This window comes from Magallana gigas, chromosome 4 (genome assembly GCF_963853765.1).
Source record: "Magallana gigas chromosome 4, xbMagGiga1.1, whole genome shotgun sequence".
NCBI classification, from domain to species: domain Eukaryota; kingdom Metazoa; phylum Mollusca; class Bivalvia; order Ostreida; family Ostreidae; genus Magallana; species Magallana gigas.
The window spans coordinates 48,130,975-48,150,396 of record NC_088856.1 but is presented as its reverse complement, the minus strand read 5'-3'; the positions used below and the strand labels follow the sequence as shown (position 1 = coordinate 48,150,396).

Genomic DNA, 19,422 nt, shown 5'->3' with positions numbered 1-19,422 from the left:
AAATCAATAGGCTTCATAAGATACCTTATCCAGAGCAATTATATACCGCACAGTAATTAATGACATAATACAGTATACATAAGACATCACATAACATGGAAAAATATGACCCAATTTCTGACACATTACCATCGCTACCGCCCGGCTTCTGAAAACTAAATTGAGGCGGAAAATCTGTGTCCAGGTCCACAAATCGGACATTCCTCGTTTTTTGAACAGGAACCTCCAAAAACTCCATCGCCGCTCAATCACAGTGAAAAAACAAAACAAAGAAAAAAACAACTGTCACAGTGTTCCAAAACAAAAAGTATGACAAGTATCCGAATATAACATGTATAAGGTATTTCTCACATAATTCTCATCCACATGGAAACCGAAAAAGCAAATTGGTTGTCAGTCAGCCTATGAAAAATTGTCGCATCTCGAAGCAGGTGCGAATCACAGGATAACAATGAAAAGTGCCTTCTGGATCAATGTTTCTGACCAAGTGTTTGCATGACAAATTGTAAGTATATATGGAGAACTGTTAATGCAGTCCCCCGGTGACAACTCACGGTTAGTTTGCCAGATAAGACCAAGAATCGGGTCGATCACTCAATATAGGTCTTCGGACAACAAACCAGACCAGCACATGTCCCAACAATAACAAACTGATCTGGAATTTCACGTCAGGTAGAATTTCACCTGTGGACAGTCTGTGTAGGCTGAATATACCAGTATATCACTTCTAGTGGTACTGCTCTATATACACTCTGACTATCATTACAGGTAGGTCAAATGTAAGTTTTACTCAAACAGAGGTTTACAGTGTCGTGTGTACTTATGGCCACACTATAAACAACAAACATAAGAGTTGTAATTAAAAAGTCAACAAGCACCAATAAAAATATTTATGGTCCCCTGATCGCTAAAGTTTATCTACTTGATCTTATTTTTCCATTCCAAATTTTCAATATCCAGAGGATTACTATTAAATTACTAAAAGGGTAAGCAAAACCCAAGCAAAAAATGTCAAAAAAAAAAATTTACATGTACATATCTACCGTTTTTCATTAAGATACTTATAATAATTGGTCTGATCCTTGAAAGATATTTTTATTAATAATTATCATCACGCATAAAGCAATTTTCGTGACCATGTACTACAGGACATCATGAAAGAGGATGAAAGAAGTAGTGTTGCTGAATTAACACTGAGGCATTGAACAGTGCTTGAATACTTGGTGTTCCAGGGAAACAGCACTGCACCGTGCCAACCTGTAGGTAAAGGATCCCTCATCAGGCCAATAACAAAACAATTGATGGGTCAATTATCTATTATGGAAGCCTGGCTTCCAACTATAACAGATTTGAACTGATTCTGCAAGCCAAACCCCGACACCTGTGTTAATTAAATACCACCAGTTTGAAATTGTGTTAACGTATACCGAGTGTCTGTCACACAATTATTCAAGGTGTTAAAATTTTTGGTGTAATTCTAATGCATTTTCATGTGGCATTTGTCTTCAGGGAATGATTTTCATGCAGAAAATTGGTAGAATGAGATAGAGATTGCACAATGCCTTGATCTTAATTGCTTGATTATGTGAAGCACTGTATAGCTGTCAATTTGATAAACAGTTAGACTGTTTCTATACCTTTTTTTTCTATCATGTAAACTGTTCCAATCATTTAAGTTTGTTCACCTAGACACACCAGGTACAAATAGCTAGATCGACAGCTATTAAATCCCTTGATATAGCCTTTTATCTTTCCTTATTCCTTTGTGCAAATTGTGCATTCAAACAGATAGCTACCCTGTATTCAATCAGTTAAAAAAATCTAAATTATATGCCTCCAAATTCATAACATCTTACTAATAGGTTTAAAATGGTAACTGTGATATCAAAAAGCAATTCAGTCTTGTGGGTTATTTTGCACTGGCATTAAAACCTAAATAAGAAAATGAACATTGTCAGTTAAAATGGTTTCTAGAACACTGATTTAGAACAAGCAGGGAGAAGACACCCCATCAATGTTTGCCCTTATCTGACAACATACAAACATTGGCAGGTAAAAATACAGTTTTTATCTCTATAGTCTCAGTCCTGGTATATAAATATAGATCAAGGGGGCACCATAAATTATTTGGTCAAGGAGCTTTCAGCAAAAGTCTCCCCCAGTTTCTTTGGAAACCCACGGAAAACGCACATTGTCGGTAAGCTATAAAATTATAAATCATGTTGTACATTTCTCAATTCTACCCTGCAAGCTGTACCTGGTTCTGTCTAACAGTTCAAAAGATTTTTTTTTTTCTTTTTGTATAAAAGAGCCTACAAATTAAAGTAGACCAGAAATGATGCACCTTGTTCTGAGCTAGTGTTTCTGGCTTTTATTCTTTTCATCAAAAACCTGCTATTTACTGACAGTCAATACATATCATGTGAATGCAGCTGCCTCAAACTGAACTTAAATTAATATTTAGTATGAGCCTCAAGGTACACATATAATTATATAGTTCTCCCAAATTTTACATTTCATAACACAGCTTTTCTTAAACTCTAGTAATTTTTGTCAATTCAATATTGCTTTTTACATGATGGAGCTGATAAAAAAAAACATAAAACATTTCTTTACATATTACCATTTTTCAGAGCCTTGTTTTAAAATTTAAATGCCGTCAGACAGATATATACTAATGACTTCTTGCACCTCATTCTTGATAGCCAGAATCAGATTTTACTCAGACATCAGTGAACCGGCAATGTTGTTTCTGGATATTGTCAGAGTTTGTGTTCACGTCTGGTTAACCCTCTCAACATTCTAGTACTTAAGTTGAAATATTCTTGAAATCGCCATATCTATCATGTCTGACACTTGAAGAACCTGGCTATCATCATTAAGGAAAAATTAATATAAAAAAATGCTGTTAGATTTCAAGGGAACTAAGTCTAACTCGGAGTGTGGTCCGATTCCAGTAATCATATAAATTACATGTAAGATTTACAGTGCAAAGGGATAAAAACAATGATGTGGTTAATAGTTCTATGTATATAGTAAGACTTAAGTAGATTTATTTCATCATTCAAAGGTTCGATGAGCCAATGATTACAGGGGATTGAAGTGGGAGGGGGGCATCAAATAGGGGTTGCAAAGTTAAAAAGTTCACTCAGATATCTGTAATCAACTGCCCTGAAGCCTGGGGTCAAACTAATCAGGTGCTACTGTACACTTCATCAGCAGAACACAACAGGTGTTGTATGTGAGTCAAAGTATACAGTAAAACACGCTTATAACAAAGCGCTAAGGACAAGCGATTTTACTTCGTTTTAAGTGTAATTCATTACATCCGTCAATTTTACAACACGTAATTAAGTGACAGGGAATGAAAATCACATCGCTGTAAGCGTCCATTCATTATAAGCGTGTTTGCTATGACCATGTTTTACTGTAGTAGGGATATAGAGGTGTCCAGAACTGGTGTTCGATTAGTCTCACATTGACAGTCATTGGTGACAAATTACGAAGGTTTTACTGTTCATGGGACATTTTTAGACTGTCAGGTTCCACTGTCCAATATGTCAGATTACAGAGTGATTAGATTAGATAGGCTTCTGACTGTACACCCACAAATGTGACTGTAAAAAGGAAACGCAGCTTGGGGAAATAGATATTGGTTCTGCATTGAGAGTGTCAGATTAAGAAGGACTGACTGTAACTCGTGACACATTGAATAGATTTTATACTGTCTGTTGTGAAGGAGAAGACCGAGGCATTGCCTCAGCTCAGACAGCTTAATATTACAGCATCCCGACATGCAGACTCAGAGGTATATGGAATTACAGAGAGTGCTTCCTTCCTGCAACTATCTATGATACCCATCTTATGTCTACAATAACATTTTACTGGTACTAAACTATGCATGGAAATTCCCCAACATGAAATTTTCCAGACTCTTTCTCATCTGTACTATTAATTATGACTCCATTGCATGCAGATTTCCATGAACAGACATGGAGATCGGAATGAAAAATGCATGGATTTAGGAAGCGAGATTTACAGAAATAATTATGTTAACATTGATGGAAATGCTGAAATATTGGAGACCAAGTATACAGTCCCTCTCTCAATGGATTAGTGGCAGACCTTAATGTGCTACAAACAAGAAGCGTGGAACCTTTGCGGTATCAATTGATACGGCGCGTACTACCAACAGGGCTTGTTCATTGAATTATTGCTTTTTTTTGCCACCTAAGACATTGCCATTGCCAGAGTAGAAGTTTCATATAGATTTCAGAGGGAAAAGCTTGGTGAGAGTGTAAACCATTTTTTTTTATACGGAAGCCAATACCAAAGCAAGTTTTCCTGACTGCCCCATGCAGAATAATATAAACAGTAAATGAGGATGATTCCATATTGTAACACTTTGCTTATCATTTTATACTGTAACAGATCAACTGCAGATATTCTGATTTTATGAGCAGATAGAATTAAATGGTAGAGACACTGCATCCAAAGCTAGAAGCCTCTGGGTTTCATCAAACTGCATTTCCCAACTGCCTGCATGAATTGCTTACATTTTATGTTCCTCTTCATACGGAGGATGACATAAAATAAAGCACATCATTAGCCACAAATAACCTAGCATTTGCATGCTCAACAGTAAAATAAGACCTTGCTTTTGATGATTGTCTTTGAGTTCTATATTTGACCTTCATCATTCAAGTCCCTGCGTCTTGTGCATGCAATTCAAAGAGAGGCTCACCCAATCGTATGAATGAAACAAGTCTTACACGTAATTCTCCTGCTTCTAAAAAATTATGTAATGTGAATGTGTTTTAGGTGGCAACAATGATCGTATAATCCTTTCAGCACATTGTTTCTAAGTCCACAAGGACTTGGTATTTTGTGTTATGTCAATAAATCTACATCAATACCAGGTATTTCATACAATATACTCGATACATATTATTAATAATATACCAGGTGACAGCAGCATGGTATAGAAATAATTTCAATAAACAAACACATCTACTGATGGCTTGTTCTTCTCAAAACACCAAGCTTCCTGTGAGTGAGGATGTCACATGTGACCAACTCGGACACACATATCCCTCCCCCCCCCCCCCATTATGACACTGAATATGAAGATGACCAGCATTCAATTACAGGAAGGAATGTTACATCACCTATTGGAGAACAAGCTCAAACATCGACCCTTGAACAAAGTAGGAGAATCAGAGCCCCTCAAGCAATGACTATTAAAGATACAAAAGAATTTGTTCAGTGCTACAAAAGAATTCGTTTTGTGCTGAAGAGGCTTCACAGGTACAAAGGTCACATTTACATACAAAGGTTGCATGACAAGTTGTCCTCTGAACTCTATATTCAGGGATACCCAACTTTGTACCTGTAATGCATGTTTTCACAGATAACACAATTTTAGCCTAAGTACATATATGTACTGTAATGCACTTGTCTTTACAGATAACAAAATCTTAACAGACCAGGGTATTTTACCTACTACTAGTGATCAGATTTTTTTCGTTATAGCTGTGTACTGTAACACTTACATACAGAGTCTGCAGTCTCACTGGTGGAGCTAGCATTGCTGGATCTCCGCTCCTGGAGCTGGATGCTGATCCGCTTATCCAGCTGGATGCTGTGCCGTTTCCGTGCGGATCGGGCCCGGAAGGCATCCTCCACCCCCATGGACTTGAGCTTCTCAGGGAGGTTCTCGTTCAGACTCACCTCCGAGAGGTTCTTCCCAATTATCTTCTTTGACATTGTTCCAGAAGCTGGTCCCCTCAGTCTCCTCCCTCTTTTCCTCAGAGAAGATTATGATCAGTATGACAGTTACTGTACTGAATGTTGCTAGTTGTTTACACTTGACTGATAAAAATCATTCCTTTACGCTTATATACTCTTATTGTCCACTAATCAGATAACATTAAAGTACATTTCTCAGAAGTTTGCAAGAAAATTCTGGAACAATTTTTTTATTCCTTCTTCTCAGCAGACGACACTGATGTCACCAAAAGCCACCTGACTTTCAGGACGAGTTCTCTATCTGGAGTCAAGACGCTGCACTGTCTGCACAATTCCACCTGTCCCCTATCTGTCATTGACCTCTGATCTTCAAGTACTGACGCGGTAGACCCATCTCTGTTTAAACAGAGACCTGTGTATATCAATCAATTTGAAAAACCATATTGAAATTCACCAGTTTATGTACATACACTCTTACAGGGAAATGTAATAATAAATCGTTTCACAAAAGCAAGGAGAGCAAATAGTCACTCCCTTCCTTAAAAGGTGCACAAAAAAGTCAGAGAAGAATTGCATTCACCAGAATAATACCAGGTCACAATTGACAGAACACTTGCTCTTTCTTGACCCAGTTAACTGAGGAACATTACTTTTTCCCCGACACATGAAACCTCCTCCTCGTTTCCCCTCTTCAGTTAAAAAAAAATGTGTGTGATATACACAGTGAGTACAGCATAACACGTTGGATAGGTGCATCAAACAAATCATTCACACATATATAGATCTCCCCCAATCATATGCTCTCCACGGAATGTTTACATTTACATCACACTGATATATACAAGTATATAATCATTACTCCAGTGCAGCAAGTCATCAAAAACTCTTCCTAGTTATGCATGCAGTCACTCAAAATCTGATCTAGTTTCCGGATGATTGTTTACACGGGTCCTTAAGCAATAAAGTACCTCCAAAAATGTCTACAATCCGGCATTCTACTACGGCTACCACCTCTGAAGCTCACTGACAGATCCTACAACTAAACAACAAGACCTGCACATCTCCCTGTGTGTTGTGTATTCACTCCCAAGGACGTTAGGGGTTACACTTTATCATTTATTTCCAATACACATAATCAACAACTACAATTGCTTTAAAGATCTCCGACGCAAAATAAAAAAAAAGAATATTAATGGAATAATCCAAAGTCGCTGGTCCACGGTAATCATGGGCGTTCTTATTGAATTCTAATCGAAGGGATCTCGAACCTGGAAATAAGCGCTGATTCGGAGTTATGACAATTAGTACCGTTATCACGAGGGATTACAAAAAAAAAGTCATGCCTGGAAAAGCGACTTGCTTCACAGCTACTGGGAGGATGCCATAGAGAGACAGCTTGTCAGGTGAATGACTAGCTACTCTCCAACAGAGGTTAAAAATAAGATTAACTGAGGATTTAAGAGGATTAGTAGTTCATGGATTAGAGGGGTAATTCTTGCAAGATAATAGGGATTAATGATACAGACATAGAGATGGTAAGTACCCTGAAATAGAAAGGCAGGGATGCTCAAAACCAACATTTTTTTTCTATTCATATTTTTTTGGAATATTTTTTTCCTCCTTTTTTTTTTTTTTTTTTAATAATGGGTTCTGAGCATTAAAGATAACAAAAAGTAAACACAACTAATTTCCTCCTGGATATTGAATTACATGCAATCTTTTTATAGTGACTTCTTTGTTGGTAAAGGAAAAAGATATGTTGGATAAAAGCAGATGATATGTTACATACAGGACATAAAACTGTGGATTACTGAAAGGATTCAATCGCTGAGGGATGGACTTGCCGAGGGCTGGGTGGCTGCTAAAAAAGTACGTATAACTCAATGACATCATTTTAAGCTACTTGACGGGTCAGCATCCCACAGTTTAAAAATAGAAAATATTATGATGCGTGCCGTATTATACTGGGTGTGTCGTTTGTAATCAGTGAAGGCATTTACGCACAAGTCAGAATGTTCATTAATATACAAGCCAACTTCAAATGCAAATTGACATTCTAAAACCTTTTTTCAAGTCGATTGAACATTACAATTATGATGCCTCCACACAATCAGATTTGGTCTTTATTTGCCATTCTGTAAATGCCTTTCACATTTGAATTTTTTTTTTTGCCTCTGTTAGGAGTCTCAGAGATTTTATTCTGAAAACAAAGCACTCGCAATACTTATACATGGGCCAGTAAATCAGTCAGTTATAGATTTATAGGCATTCATGTTACGAGCTCGGCTACTATTGATGAGTGAGGAGGAATATCTCACCAACACGTAATGATTGGTCATTTGGAAAGACTCGGCTGATGTGTGAAGGACCTGATCAAAACAAGCCAGGGTCTCATTCAGTCACTCCCAATCAATACACCACTGCACTGCCCATCTCTCTATGTAAAGCTTAATAGCCTAGCAAGTCAGGTGCTTTTTTTTTAAACAAATGCATCAGTTCAGATCTTCTAGTGCATACAGACTGTGTTTAAACAATTTACTGTCAAACTGATAATCCAGAGTAAGTGATTACTGATTCAGATTAGAATGTAATAAGGAAATTCTGGTAATTAATACTTCATTTTTGGTAAAAATAACTAGAATTGCTTTAATTGAAGATTTAAATGAGTATAACTCTGAAAATCTCTACATTTCCTGCTTATCTCTCTCTCTCTCTCTCTCTCATTCTCTCTCTCTCTCTCATTCTCTCTCTCTCTAAAACATATAAAAGATGACTTGATATACTAGGAAAGATAACTCTGCTATGAATAAAGTTGCTCACTCAAGAAAGACAACTGTTGCAATCTCAGCCAACTTGAGCAATCAAATTGTGAATAATTTGCATCAAGGTGTACAAGTAAAGCACAATGACAGCCAGTAACCATTTATTTCTGTTCCACCTTGCTTGATGAAGGTCGAATTAATGGAAATGTTGGCATGTTTCACGCTTGGTTAAACTCATCAAGACAAATGTTGACACCTCTTTCTCTCCTGCCCAAGGGAATACGATAAAATTAAACAAGTTTTCCCTTTTACCTTACAAACTTCTATCGAGAATTCAAATATATTCAAGTATTATAATGACAGAGAAATTTCTGATGAAAGTGGGCACTGTATGTACTAAAGTCCTTCTCTTAATATTGAAATTTATAAAAACTAAGAAACTAAAAAAAATTAAACATTAAAAGTTAAATACAAGTACTTGCATTTAACAAAAGGCATCCTCCCAGGATTTTCAAAAGAATTCCAACATCAATCACAAATGTCAGGATATTTTAAGAACATTCTAAACTTAGGTAAACCTAAATGACCCCAAAGCCCTCTATAATAAAGTAGTTCAGTAAAAAAAAAAAGATATGAAACTGACTTTCATAATTACGTGTATTATCAAAAATAGGAAACAAAACACTACCAACAAAAATTTCCATTTCTGGAATTCATGAAAATTATTTCCACTTTCGGAATTCATGAAAAATTGTCCATACCTTAATTCTTGCTCATGAATCAGGTCTTAAAAAGACAACTGACATATAACATTGACAACTTACAGAGTGTGTGAGCACGTGGTCGCTTCTCAACTCGATTTTCACCGGCTTCTTTCTCGTCCCTCTCGGCCTGTTCCTTCAGGTTGGTAGCTGCGTCAACAGAACTCTCCTCCATGTCTCGGACTTCAGTGACTGGCTCAAGATCGGTCATTGGTCGCATTTCAGTCTGGCTCTCTTTCTTTCTAAGTAGGTCAGTGACCACTCTCAGACAATGTGATGCCAAAGAAGTGACACTGAGAATGATTAGTGACCTGGTTTGGTCAAGTCAATCAAAAAAATTTTTTCCCCTTTGCCAAAAAGTTCCAACTGCAGAAACAAACACTTTTTCCAACTCCAATTTTGCTTTGAACAAGTAACCAAAAAAAGCTACTTTAGATATCAAGTTCAATAGCCAATGAAAGCTAATAAACTTTTATCTTCAGATGGTACGTCAGCCTCCTTCTCTGTTGCTGGTTATATCCCTCACTGACTCCTAGCCGGCTCTCAGTCACACAGTGAAAGACACCTTGAAATTGTCATCAAAGGTTACAAGCCACAAGTTACCGTATATGTCCCTAAAAATAACTTCCCAAAATCTTCTAGCAATAAAAATTTCACTACTTGATGCAGTGAACTTTTCCCTTTAATTGACTGGAGAACACAGGTCTTCTTGCAGTCAAGATAAAAAGGAGAAAAGAAAAAAGTCAGCCTCTCCAAAATGAGAAATTTTTGCTGGCCGGCTTTCTGTCTTCACGTCCTCTATGATAAAACCCCCAGAAGGTGATAAATTAAAAATTCATATTAATTAGAAGGAAATGTAGACGTCAGCACAGCACTAGATTCACCTGTATATGACAAGCACTGAAATATCTGCTATGCCAGCTTGTATTAGGGGTTGTCAAATATGACCTGAGAACTGCTACCATTAGATTGAAAATCAGCCTTTTTAATACATGTAAAACATATCTTTGAAGGTCATATAATTCCTCTGGACCAAAAATCTATACACATCAACATGGCCAGGAAAAAGACTGTAATGACCATACAGCAACCATGTAAGTACATGTAATTTTCTTATGATCTTTTTTTGGTGATTTTAATGTATGATTTTCCTTTTTTATACATATAGAATTCAAATTTTCTTTCCTTTCACTTCATGTTAATGAATGCACATAAACTTCATATATAATAAACTTTGATCATAATATCTAGCCACCTTTTATTAGTTTTCTTTTTCTATCTTCCAGAAATAACATTATTATTCTAACCCGTTGACATTTTCCAAACCATAAAACAAACTGTATAGCTGAACTAGAAGTCATGAAGTACCTCAAGGCAAGTGATATTTTTCACTCTTACCATAAAGCATTCAAACCCTTCAATCTTGAGTCACACATAGAAAGGTTTACACTCCAAAACAGAGTTAACTGCCCTTGTCTATCTAAACCAAAATTATCTCCCTTTCTTTTCTCTAAAATAGAGTAATCTGCCCTGTTTTTTAATTCATTAGTATTTATCCGAAAAAAGGGCCAGGTTAAAGGATTTGGAGGGAGGGGTGCAGGGGGAAAAGTGGGAGAGAGTATAGATAATTAAAAAACTCACGTGAACTGTAGCTATCTGTTGATGACTGGGAGATGGATCTTGTGTGCAGTTTGTTTCGACCAGGATTGAGGTTGAATTTGATCTCCTGCAAGTTCAAAAGGAAACGAATTACACAGATTCAATTGTATATAAAACACATTCATAAAATTCTTCCATTCAAAAATTCAATGAAAAATATCATATCAGCAAGCATCTTTTAAAATCAATTATAAATGTCATTAATTCATGCATATATCCGATTAGAAATCACTTTCAAATTACTTGTATAAGCAACCCAATCTAGACTGTCTATTTCCTGCAGCAAATTTAAAGCTATGAAGTATTACCCATCAAGAGGCATAAATTGTTGACCAATATCATGAGAGAAGCCAAAAGCAAAGCAAAAAGCAAAGTTATATTTTTGCAATCTTCTCATTATCAAAATATATATGGAAACCTGTGTAGTACTACATGTATATATTTTTAAGACATCTGTATCATTAAAACATTAAACTTCAGCACCATAAATCTGCCATTGTTTATTGAAGAGGGTGAAACAACCCTCCACGCTGGCACATTCATTACCCACTTCACATAGTTATTCTAATCTTTTATAGTATACAAATTACATAACAGGTGAAACCAAACTACAAACTATTTTCTTTACAAGGTCACAGTATTTTATTTACATCAATCAATTTACTCTACTCAGGGCTTTTAAATCTACCGGTACATATAAAGGGGTATTGTTCTTTTCCTTACAGAAACAATTACATATGTGCATTACAAATAGCTGTGTATTGCATTTTGTGGGGTTTTTTGTGGGGTTTTTTTTTTGTGGATTTAGAAACTTCCACTTAATCAAGTTCATCACAAAATTTCAGGCATATACATGTACATAATATAATTATGTAGAAACATTCAGAAATGCACTGAATTAACTCAATAGTTACTAATTCAGTGTATATGGTATTTGCTTTTTTGATACTGATTTTTCATTAATTAAGTTACTGTAACTTAATTAATGAAAAATCAGTATCGAAAAAGCAAATACCATATACACTTGATAAAATATGTCTATATTACAGTATATCTTATATCTATAATTATATTCATTACATACTCATAACTAAAAATCTGACACCTGCTAAACTTATTTACTTTCTTCATATTTCAGAGACATGAAGTACAGATGATTGGATATGGCATAATTATCAATATGCTACACAAGATCTCTGATGGAAAGCATGAACAACAGCCATACTTATTAATATATGCTACACAAGTTCCTTGCTGATGTAATTGCCTGATGCAGAGAAATATGATGTTATGCAAGATGTTGATTGAATTTCCTTTGTTGTTGACTATAAAAGGAGCTAAAGGAAAATTAAAGAATTTTTTTTTGAGAACTGAAAGCAATGATGAGGTACAAGAATCTACATAACTCTCTTAAAATTCAATAATATTTATAAAATAGATGTGACCTTCTATCCAAGATTTTATCTCATTTCATTAATTTTCACTGAAAAGTAAAATCTGATAAATCTGAAATCAATAAATAGTTCATCACTGACCGACACATCTTTCTCTTCTATTGCAGCCGAAGGTCTTCTAGCTCGACTCAGTAATGGCAGAGATGTTGTCATGGCGATTGAAAAATCAAGGTCAAACTCAAGGTCAGCCCTCACTTAATGCACTAACAGATAGACACACAGACCAGAAATCTAGAAGTCCCAAGAATCTCCCCTATAACATCTACTTCCTTCCGTCTCCTGACCGCTGATACATGCAGACAGTGGGTTTCAGAAGTAATTGTCACATGGCTTATACATACGTAGTAGGTTTTCTGTGCGATAATTAATATTTCTTCTCTCTGTCAAGCCCAGCCTTCCAACATTACAGAAATGTCACAATTAAGCATACACACATAAAACCTGATGGAAACCCCCAACTCTTACCTCTGATAAATGTTTTTTCACACAAAAGGGAAAGGGTTTGGGCCTTGATAAATACACCATTAAACTGATTACCCCCAGAAAACAGCGGTCCATTAGATAACAGTCTTCCCTTCAGGGGTTGCAGTGGTGCACACATACTTGCAGAGAAATACCCAGGACTGTGCATTAACGACACATGTTGACAGTTTTGTCATGCTGTTGTCTAATGATTATGGATTTTTCATCATTATCATTTAACTTTCCTTGACAGACAGACAAGGTAAATATTAACTTACATCTGTTTCTGAACATGTATGTAACCTCATATGTGTACACAGGCAAAGAATCTAGCTCCATGTTAAAATAATTTCCTATTTTCTATGGACAATGCCTCCATGTTGCTATGAAGAGTTTCAAGATTGAGTACGTTATGATATCTAAATAATGTTGAATCTGCACTTAACTGATTTAATATTGACATAATCATGTTAATGCGTTAAGATTTGTTTGACTGAGTCTCTTCTTTCTTATTAGCATTCACAGGATTATCACCTTCAGTTCTATTTCAGGGTGGCAGAAAAACTAACTGAAGATGAAATGGTAAGTGATAATGAAGGAGTGGCCGGTTATTAATTTAAAAATTTTCACTTTAGACTAATTGTCCATACGAAAGTACAGTGCATTGTATAATGTTGCTTTTAATCATTGACAAAGTTTTCAGTTTAGCAATATATGTAGGCTGTATCAGGGGTTTTAGAAAGAGAAATGTTTTATAAATGAAGACTATTTTAATAAGTATCAATAATTCTCACTAACACAAAAAGTTACTAATACATTGGTAGGACTTCATTTGTCAATCCGGCATTCACTAAATGCGCCAGTTGATTTTTCGATATGGCGTATGCCGATCTCGCCGGTCTGAAGAGTCGTATATAGAATTCGCCACTTTTTTAAGTGAGGAGTAATCTTACCGTTTCATAAAAAATGTAGATATTTCTTAATAAGTCAGCAAAGCCATTGATTGAATGCATTAATTCAAAAAAATTTGAAATTTTGCAAAGAAACCACTAAAAAATATCTGTATTTCCTTGTACTTTTGGTAAAATTGTGTTGCTACATATTTAACAGTTCTTTTTATTTTACTTCTATCTATAAAAATTCTAGCAAAGCCAATATAAAAAAGGTGTCTTTTGGAATTGTTGCATCTGTTACCATGATTACACCATCAGATGTGACAATGATATGTTCCTCCATTTTTGTTCATTTATTTTACCGGTAAATCAATATCTTTATAGGTCATCCAAAAATTTAGAAAATTGTGGTCATTAGCGAAGATAGGCAGCACCTAGGAACAACAATTACAACTGACAAGAGTAAACAACCCATTAGGAGGGACACAGTCCTGTGATGTGGCAATTATAGGACCAGGTGACAGGTATAATTTATTGGGGATTTCACTGAGCAATGACTAAGGTCACGACCCCTGTCAGTTATCTGACAGTTTCCTGATATCCATCAAAATGACCTGGTTGTGATAACATAAACTCTTCTTACTAAAACACTGAGGTGACACTGATCAAAATCTTGATCAAAATCTTTTTTTTTTCTCTCTCTCTCTCCCTCTCTCTCTCTCTGAGACCACAGATAATAAAAATCTCTCTTTTCTCTTTTGGGCCACAAATAACATGTTCAACTGAATATGCCTCATTCATGCCTTGCTGATAAATCTTGATTCTGAAATAATATGCTCTTATCTAATGCAAACATCTATAACTACTTTAAATTAAAAGTTTTTAAATTACTGGTATACATGTATATTTATTGACAATTATAGTGTGAATCTCAACAGGAAAGAAGGACAACTCTTCACTTTCATCAATAACACAATGAATAGAAGAGGAAGATATCCCATATATCCTAAAAGGTAAGGTTGAAAAAAAATTTTGACCCAAAAAAAAAATTGATAGATATATCATTCAACTTTCTTTTACATACATGTACGATAAAGTTGAAAATATCATTTTAATTTTTATTTCATGTTTTGTAAACCACAGTTTTCTTGCAATGAGCATAATGATGATAAATGAAGTTATTTTGCATTACAAAATGAATTAATTTTAAAACAATAAAATGCAATTTTAATTACATGCATATCATCAAGAAATTAAGAAATTTTACATTCAATAATAAAATGTTTTGACAAACTTTATTACTTACACCTTGTGCTAAAAACTGATATCAAATTGCAATGAACAGATAATTGATCAAAATCTTGTGTAACTTTGTTAATCCCAAACATGCTTATAAAAACAAAAATAAAAAAGTTACTGGATAGAATAGTAATGAAAAAAGTTTTAAGTACTACAATAAATTTTGTTTTTTTTCATTGAAAATTTTCAATTGTTAAATTATTCTATCTTATTTCCATATTTCCACAACAATGATTTTAACAGCATCTACATAAATAAAAAGTTCTTTATTCCTGCTTCTGTTGAATATATTAAATATATGAAGCTTCAAATAACATTAACACTTGTCATGTGGCTGTGTATTCCAGCCAGTTGGGACATACGGATGTCATTAATCATTATGTACAAAATATACAATATTTAATTATTCTTCTTTTACTCATTTTGACATATTATGACAAAAGACCTATATTACTGAAAAACATTGTTTTTCCTAACTTTTTTCTACAACTGTGTCTAGTCTAAGGTATGGGCACTATGGGGCTTTTGATACCAGTACATCAAATATTCTGGTTCAGAAATTTTAATATTTAATAAGAGTATTGTGCATACAAATTTTCTTTTCTAATGCATTTTTTAATGGAAATTTGATTGGGAAAATTAAGCAGATCATCATGCCAATGGAAAAAATAGCTGGTTTTCGTACTGAAAATCATGGTCCAATAACTTAACCATAGAATAACTAAGTAAGACATTTTTCACTGACATTTGATATCCATGTTTTGATAAAATTGTTTAGATCACACGAAGCAAAAACATTATATAGAAGTCTTACATATTCTTCAGAAATCAAACACCCAATAAACTTGCTTGAAATCTTGGTCTTTTCGATGTTATAACTTACCAGAGACAATGAGATTATAAATCTATTAGTATTACCAATTACCATTCAAAAGTGAGATATTAAGTAAACCTCAATGATAAAAGCATTAAGATAAAGCTGTGGCTAACAAAAGACAGATGTGATTGCAAAACATCATTCAATGACATGCATCTTCCATCTTCAAATTATTTTTCAAAACATGAAAAACAAATGTTTTCATTTCTTCAAAATACAGTCCACTGTGTATTTTCTGTGTATAGATGCTTTTTTTAAATCTTAAAATATATAATTTTATTAAGAAAGAAACATACAAGTTCTAGCTACCTAATATTGTGCTTTAGAAACTTACTTTTCTTTGATTAGCAAACGCTACAGTACGTATCTCCTGTGAATGTAAAATGTGACATTCTATACAGTGCAGAAAAGAGGCTTCTTTTGTTCATTTGTAATTCATCCCCACTGACCCTTGTCTAAGATAAAATCATTTTATTTCGCAATAATTTTTGTGTAACATGTTAAATAGAAACAAAAAGCAAGCAGCAGAAATGGGTTCTTTTAAATGCTTTAAGCAATATCAATTTCATGTTCATAAAAATATATTTATTTTTGTTTAGTTCTGTTTATGCCAGGAGTGCTCATTATTTATCACGTTTCTTTGAAAGTTTAATTGGTCATTTAGTTGAGTCAATATCATTCCATTGTTTCTGATTTCATGTATTTCAAACCCATATTAAGGTAATTAAAACAAAAATTTTGTACCTTTCATATTGCATTGTCATATAAACAATCTCAACCATTTTTTAAACTGAAATAATATAGGAGACAGGGCCTTTTCATTGGAGTGTGACACTCAGGTTGTCAAGAAGACTCAGGGGCGGGGAATTTCCGCCTATAATGCCTTAATTACCTGGCTATTATTGCATTTCAAACACAATGTAGCTATAAGGTAGAGCCACAGACCCCTCTTCTACTTTTTTATTTCTTCCCTCTACTTCAATTTTTAGAGACAAACCTGAAGTCATCATCGAAAACCCACGGTCGGTCTCCCTTCTCTTACCTCAGGTCTCGCTTCTCTTACCTCAGGTAAGAGAAGCGAGACCGACCGTGGGTTTCCGACGCCAGATCGACCGTGGGTTTCCGACAATGCCCTGAAGTGTGAGAGAATGAGAATGAATATTGAAATAATAGGGGATAATATTAATCAAGGTCAATTTCTGTTATAACACACACACCCCCCCCCCCTTCCTCCCATGTATTCTGGAATAGGCTCTCTGCCTTCTGTAGAAGTTGTCTTGTTTACACGAGATAACATCCCAATCTTTTAACTACCACTGTTGTCAAATACAGCTATAAAATCCTACAACAAATGATTTACTGCAAGGCAATAAAATGAATCGCCTTGATGTAAAACTATCCCTAGGTTCTGTTCTTGACTGAACTTATTTAAAGTTCCAAGTATTATGTAAAAAAAAGTTTTTTTGGTTTTTTTTTTTTTACAAAGTAATAAGATCTCAATTCATATTTACATACATGTATTATTCCTAACTTATGTTTCAGTTGAATTCATTTCAGAATTCAGACATTTGGATCTGACAAATAAACACAGGTGAGTGTTCCCCAGCTGATGGTGGTGAATTCATGCAGCGGTCAAGGCAATGTCATGATCATCTGATTCGACAATGATGGAAACAGAAGAGTTTGTCTGACACATTACAGAATAACAGAAATTTCACCAGGAGCTGAAGATTTCCCCATTTCCCTAAAGAAACGTGACATTTTTTAGATTTACTTTAACTAATCCCTACATAACACAAGGTCAGGATTGGAAATTAAACAATATCATACACCATACAAAAAACATAAACAAACATTTTCTCCGACGGAATTCGGAAGACGATACGGTAGTAAAATTTACGAGTTTTTAGCGTTTACTATAGGGATCCCCCTCGCCTAGGGGGCTGATCGTATCTTACCCGGGTGGATCTCTCAGTTTCTGAGAGCTTCTTGTCGAATTTGAGGCCCGGGTTGGGCTTCTGGGCCAAAAGTCCCACATGGTCTCCATTCTCCACGTCTGCCTCCGACATTTTGCTTTCTGTACATTAACATGTGATACAAACTTCCGGTTTGGTTACATTTGCGCGCGAAATACGAAATCAAGTCTGACTGAAAACTATTCGTACCACAAATCTGCCTTTTATATACAGACGATTTCATTTTGAATTAGCTCCGTAGTTTTAATATTACGTGCAGTTATTTATCGAAATTCTTTGCTAAGTGCTTTTACGGAGAAATACTACATACTGGGAGAGGGGTTCGACCCTCCTATCAACCGATTCATCAGTAAATTTCTTTTTATTTCATTTTATTTTAATAAAGTTCAGTGAAGGACTATATAACATATTTATGATAAAAAAAAAATAATTTGAGACTGGGGTGTTAAAAAGACCGCGTACTTATTTTTAAACCAAGTTTAAACATCTGAAATTTTTAACTCTAGATGAAAATGTTTATTTCACAGTTGTTTGCAGATATTATTAAATCAACATTTGTAAGTAAATTAAAATGCTATATAGTAAATCATTTCTTGTGATGAACAACTATATATGTTTTTCATGCTACATGTAAATCAATGTATATGTCATATTAAACTTATTTGAATAAAATACTATTATTCATTATACACACTTCTTCGGTGTTTCTTTCAGTTTTGAATTTATTTGGGGGGAAAACATGTTATCTTAACTTTCACATAAAGGTCTCGAGTGGTAAACTCGATTTGGTTGAAATTTTGCCATGCAGTGTATTCACTGGAGCGGTTTGCAAATATATATATATATATATATATATATATATATATATATATATATATATATATATATATATATATATATATATATATATATATAGGAGATCGAAGCTTACAAATATTAACCAGTATATATGCCACTGTTATACAGTTTCTGTGAAGTCCATCATTATCATTTTGTATGTAATCCCCTGTCTAGCTTAGCATTTTGAACGCATTATTGCTCGAGGACTATATTATTGCACAGAGCTGTAATGTTTTTCAATGTTAATCGAAAAATTGTAAAATGCACCAACGTCAAAACCGTACTTATCTGCGTTTGAATTTTGAACAGATAATATCATTATTGAAAGTAACACGCACTTAATTCGTACAGTAAATTACAGAAAATTAAATTATAAGGAATGAACTCAGTATTTAACCAAGTTATACTCGTATAATCTGGGTTGACCAATTTACACTTTAATTTTTATAATCTGCTTCGTATTTATAAACTGCCTTAAACCAGGTTATACTAGTATAACTTGTATACTGAGTTCATTTCTTATAAATTCATTTCAATTCATTTATTCTCTCAAAACCAATGGTACAAGTGGTGGGTTATATGTATAAAATAAATACATGTATACAAAGTCTGAATGAGCAGAGCTGGCTCATTTTGCCTATAGATAACAGTTCTCATAAATTGTTGTCATGAAAATACATATTATTTTCTT

At 34.5% G+C, this 19,422-nt stretch overlaps 1 protein-coding gene and 1 long non-coding RNA gene across 14 annotated transcripts in view; one reads left to right on the top strand and one right to left on the bottom strand.

Moving 5' to 3' along the window:
• The window catches only part of LOC105326266 (S-adenosylhomocysteine hydrolase-like protein 1), a 33,235-nt gene extending 15,221 nt beyond the window's left edge, over positions 1 to 18,014 (bottom strand). For 2 of the 9 annotated variants that reach the window (XM_034449491.2, XM_034449492.2), the window contains exons 1-4: positions 17,874 to 18,014; positions 16,250 to 16,285; positions 15,046 to 15,060; positions 10,913 to 10,997 (exon numbers count right to left, since the gene is read on the bottom strand). In XM_034449491.2, coding sequence (XP_034305382.1) covers positions 10,913 to 10,997; positions 15,046 to 15,060; positions 16,250 to 16,285; positions 17,874 to 17,984 — 247 coding nt within the window. In that variant the 5' untranslated portion in view covers positions 17,985 to 18,014. Of the gene's footprint in view, positions 1 to 129; positions 622 to 5,552; positions 5,808 to 9,334; positions 9,740 to 10,912; positions 10,998 to 12,465; positions 12,605 to 15,045; positions 15,061 to 16,249; positions 16,286 to 17,873 lie in introns of those variants that run through there. The other 7 variants (XM_034449494.2, XM_066082660.1, XM_034449493.2 and 4 more) reach the window with 6 other exon arrangements.
• Positions 2,123 to 18,578, top strand: LOC109618505 (uncharacterized). Of its 5 annotated transcripts, none has more exons than XR_010713311.1 (10): positions 7,143 to 7,283; positions 7,476 to 7,617; positions 10,285 to 10,365; positions 10,558 to 10,645; positions 12,069 to 12,317; positions 12,492 to 13,108; positions 13,398 to 13,428; positions 14,124 to 14,263; positions 14,678 to 14,752; positions 17,473 to 18,578. It is a non-coding gene; the product is annotated as an uncharacterized lncRNA (long non-coding RNA). The 5 variants fall into 5 exon arrangements; XR_010713315.1 differs by having other exon boundaries at positions 13,387 to 13,428; XR_010713313.1 differs by having other exon boundaries at positions 7,148 to 7,283; positions 7,540 to 7,617.
• The last annotated feature ends 844 nt before the right edge of the window (positions 18,579 to 19,422 follow it).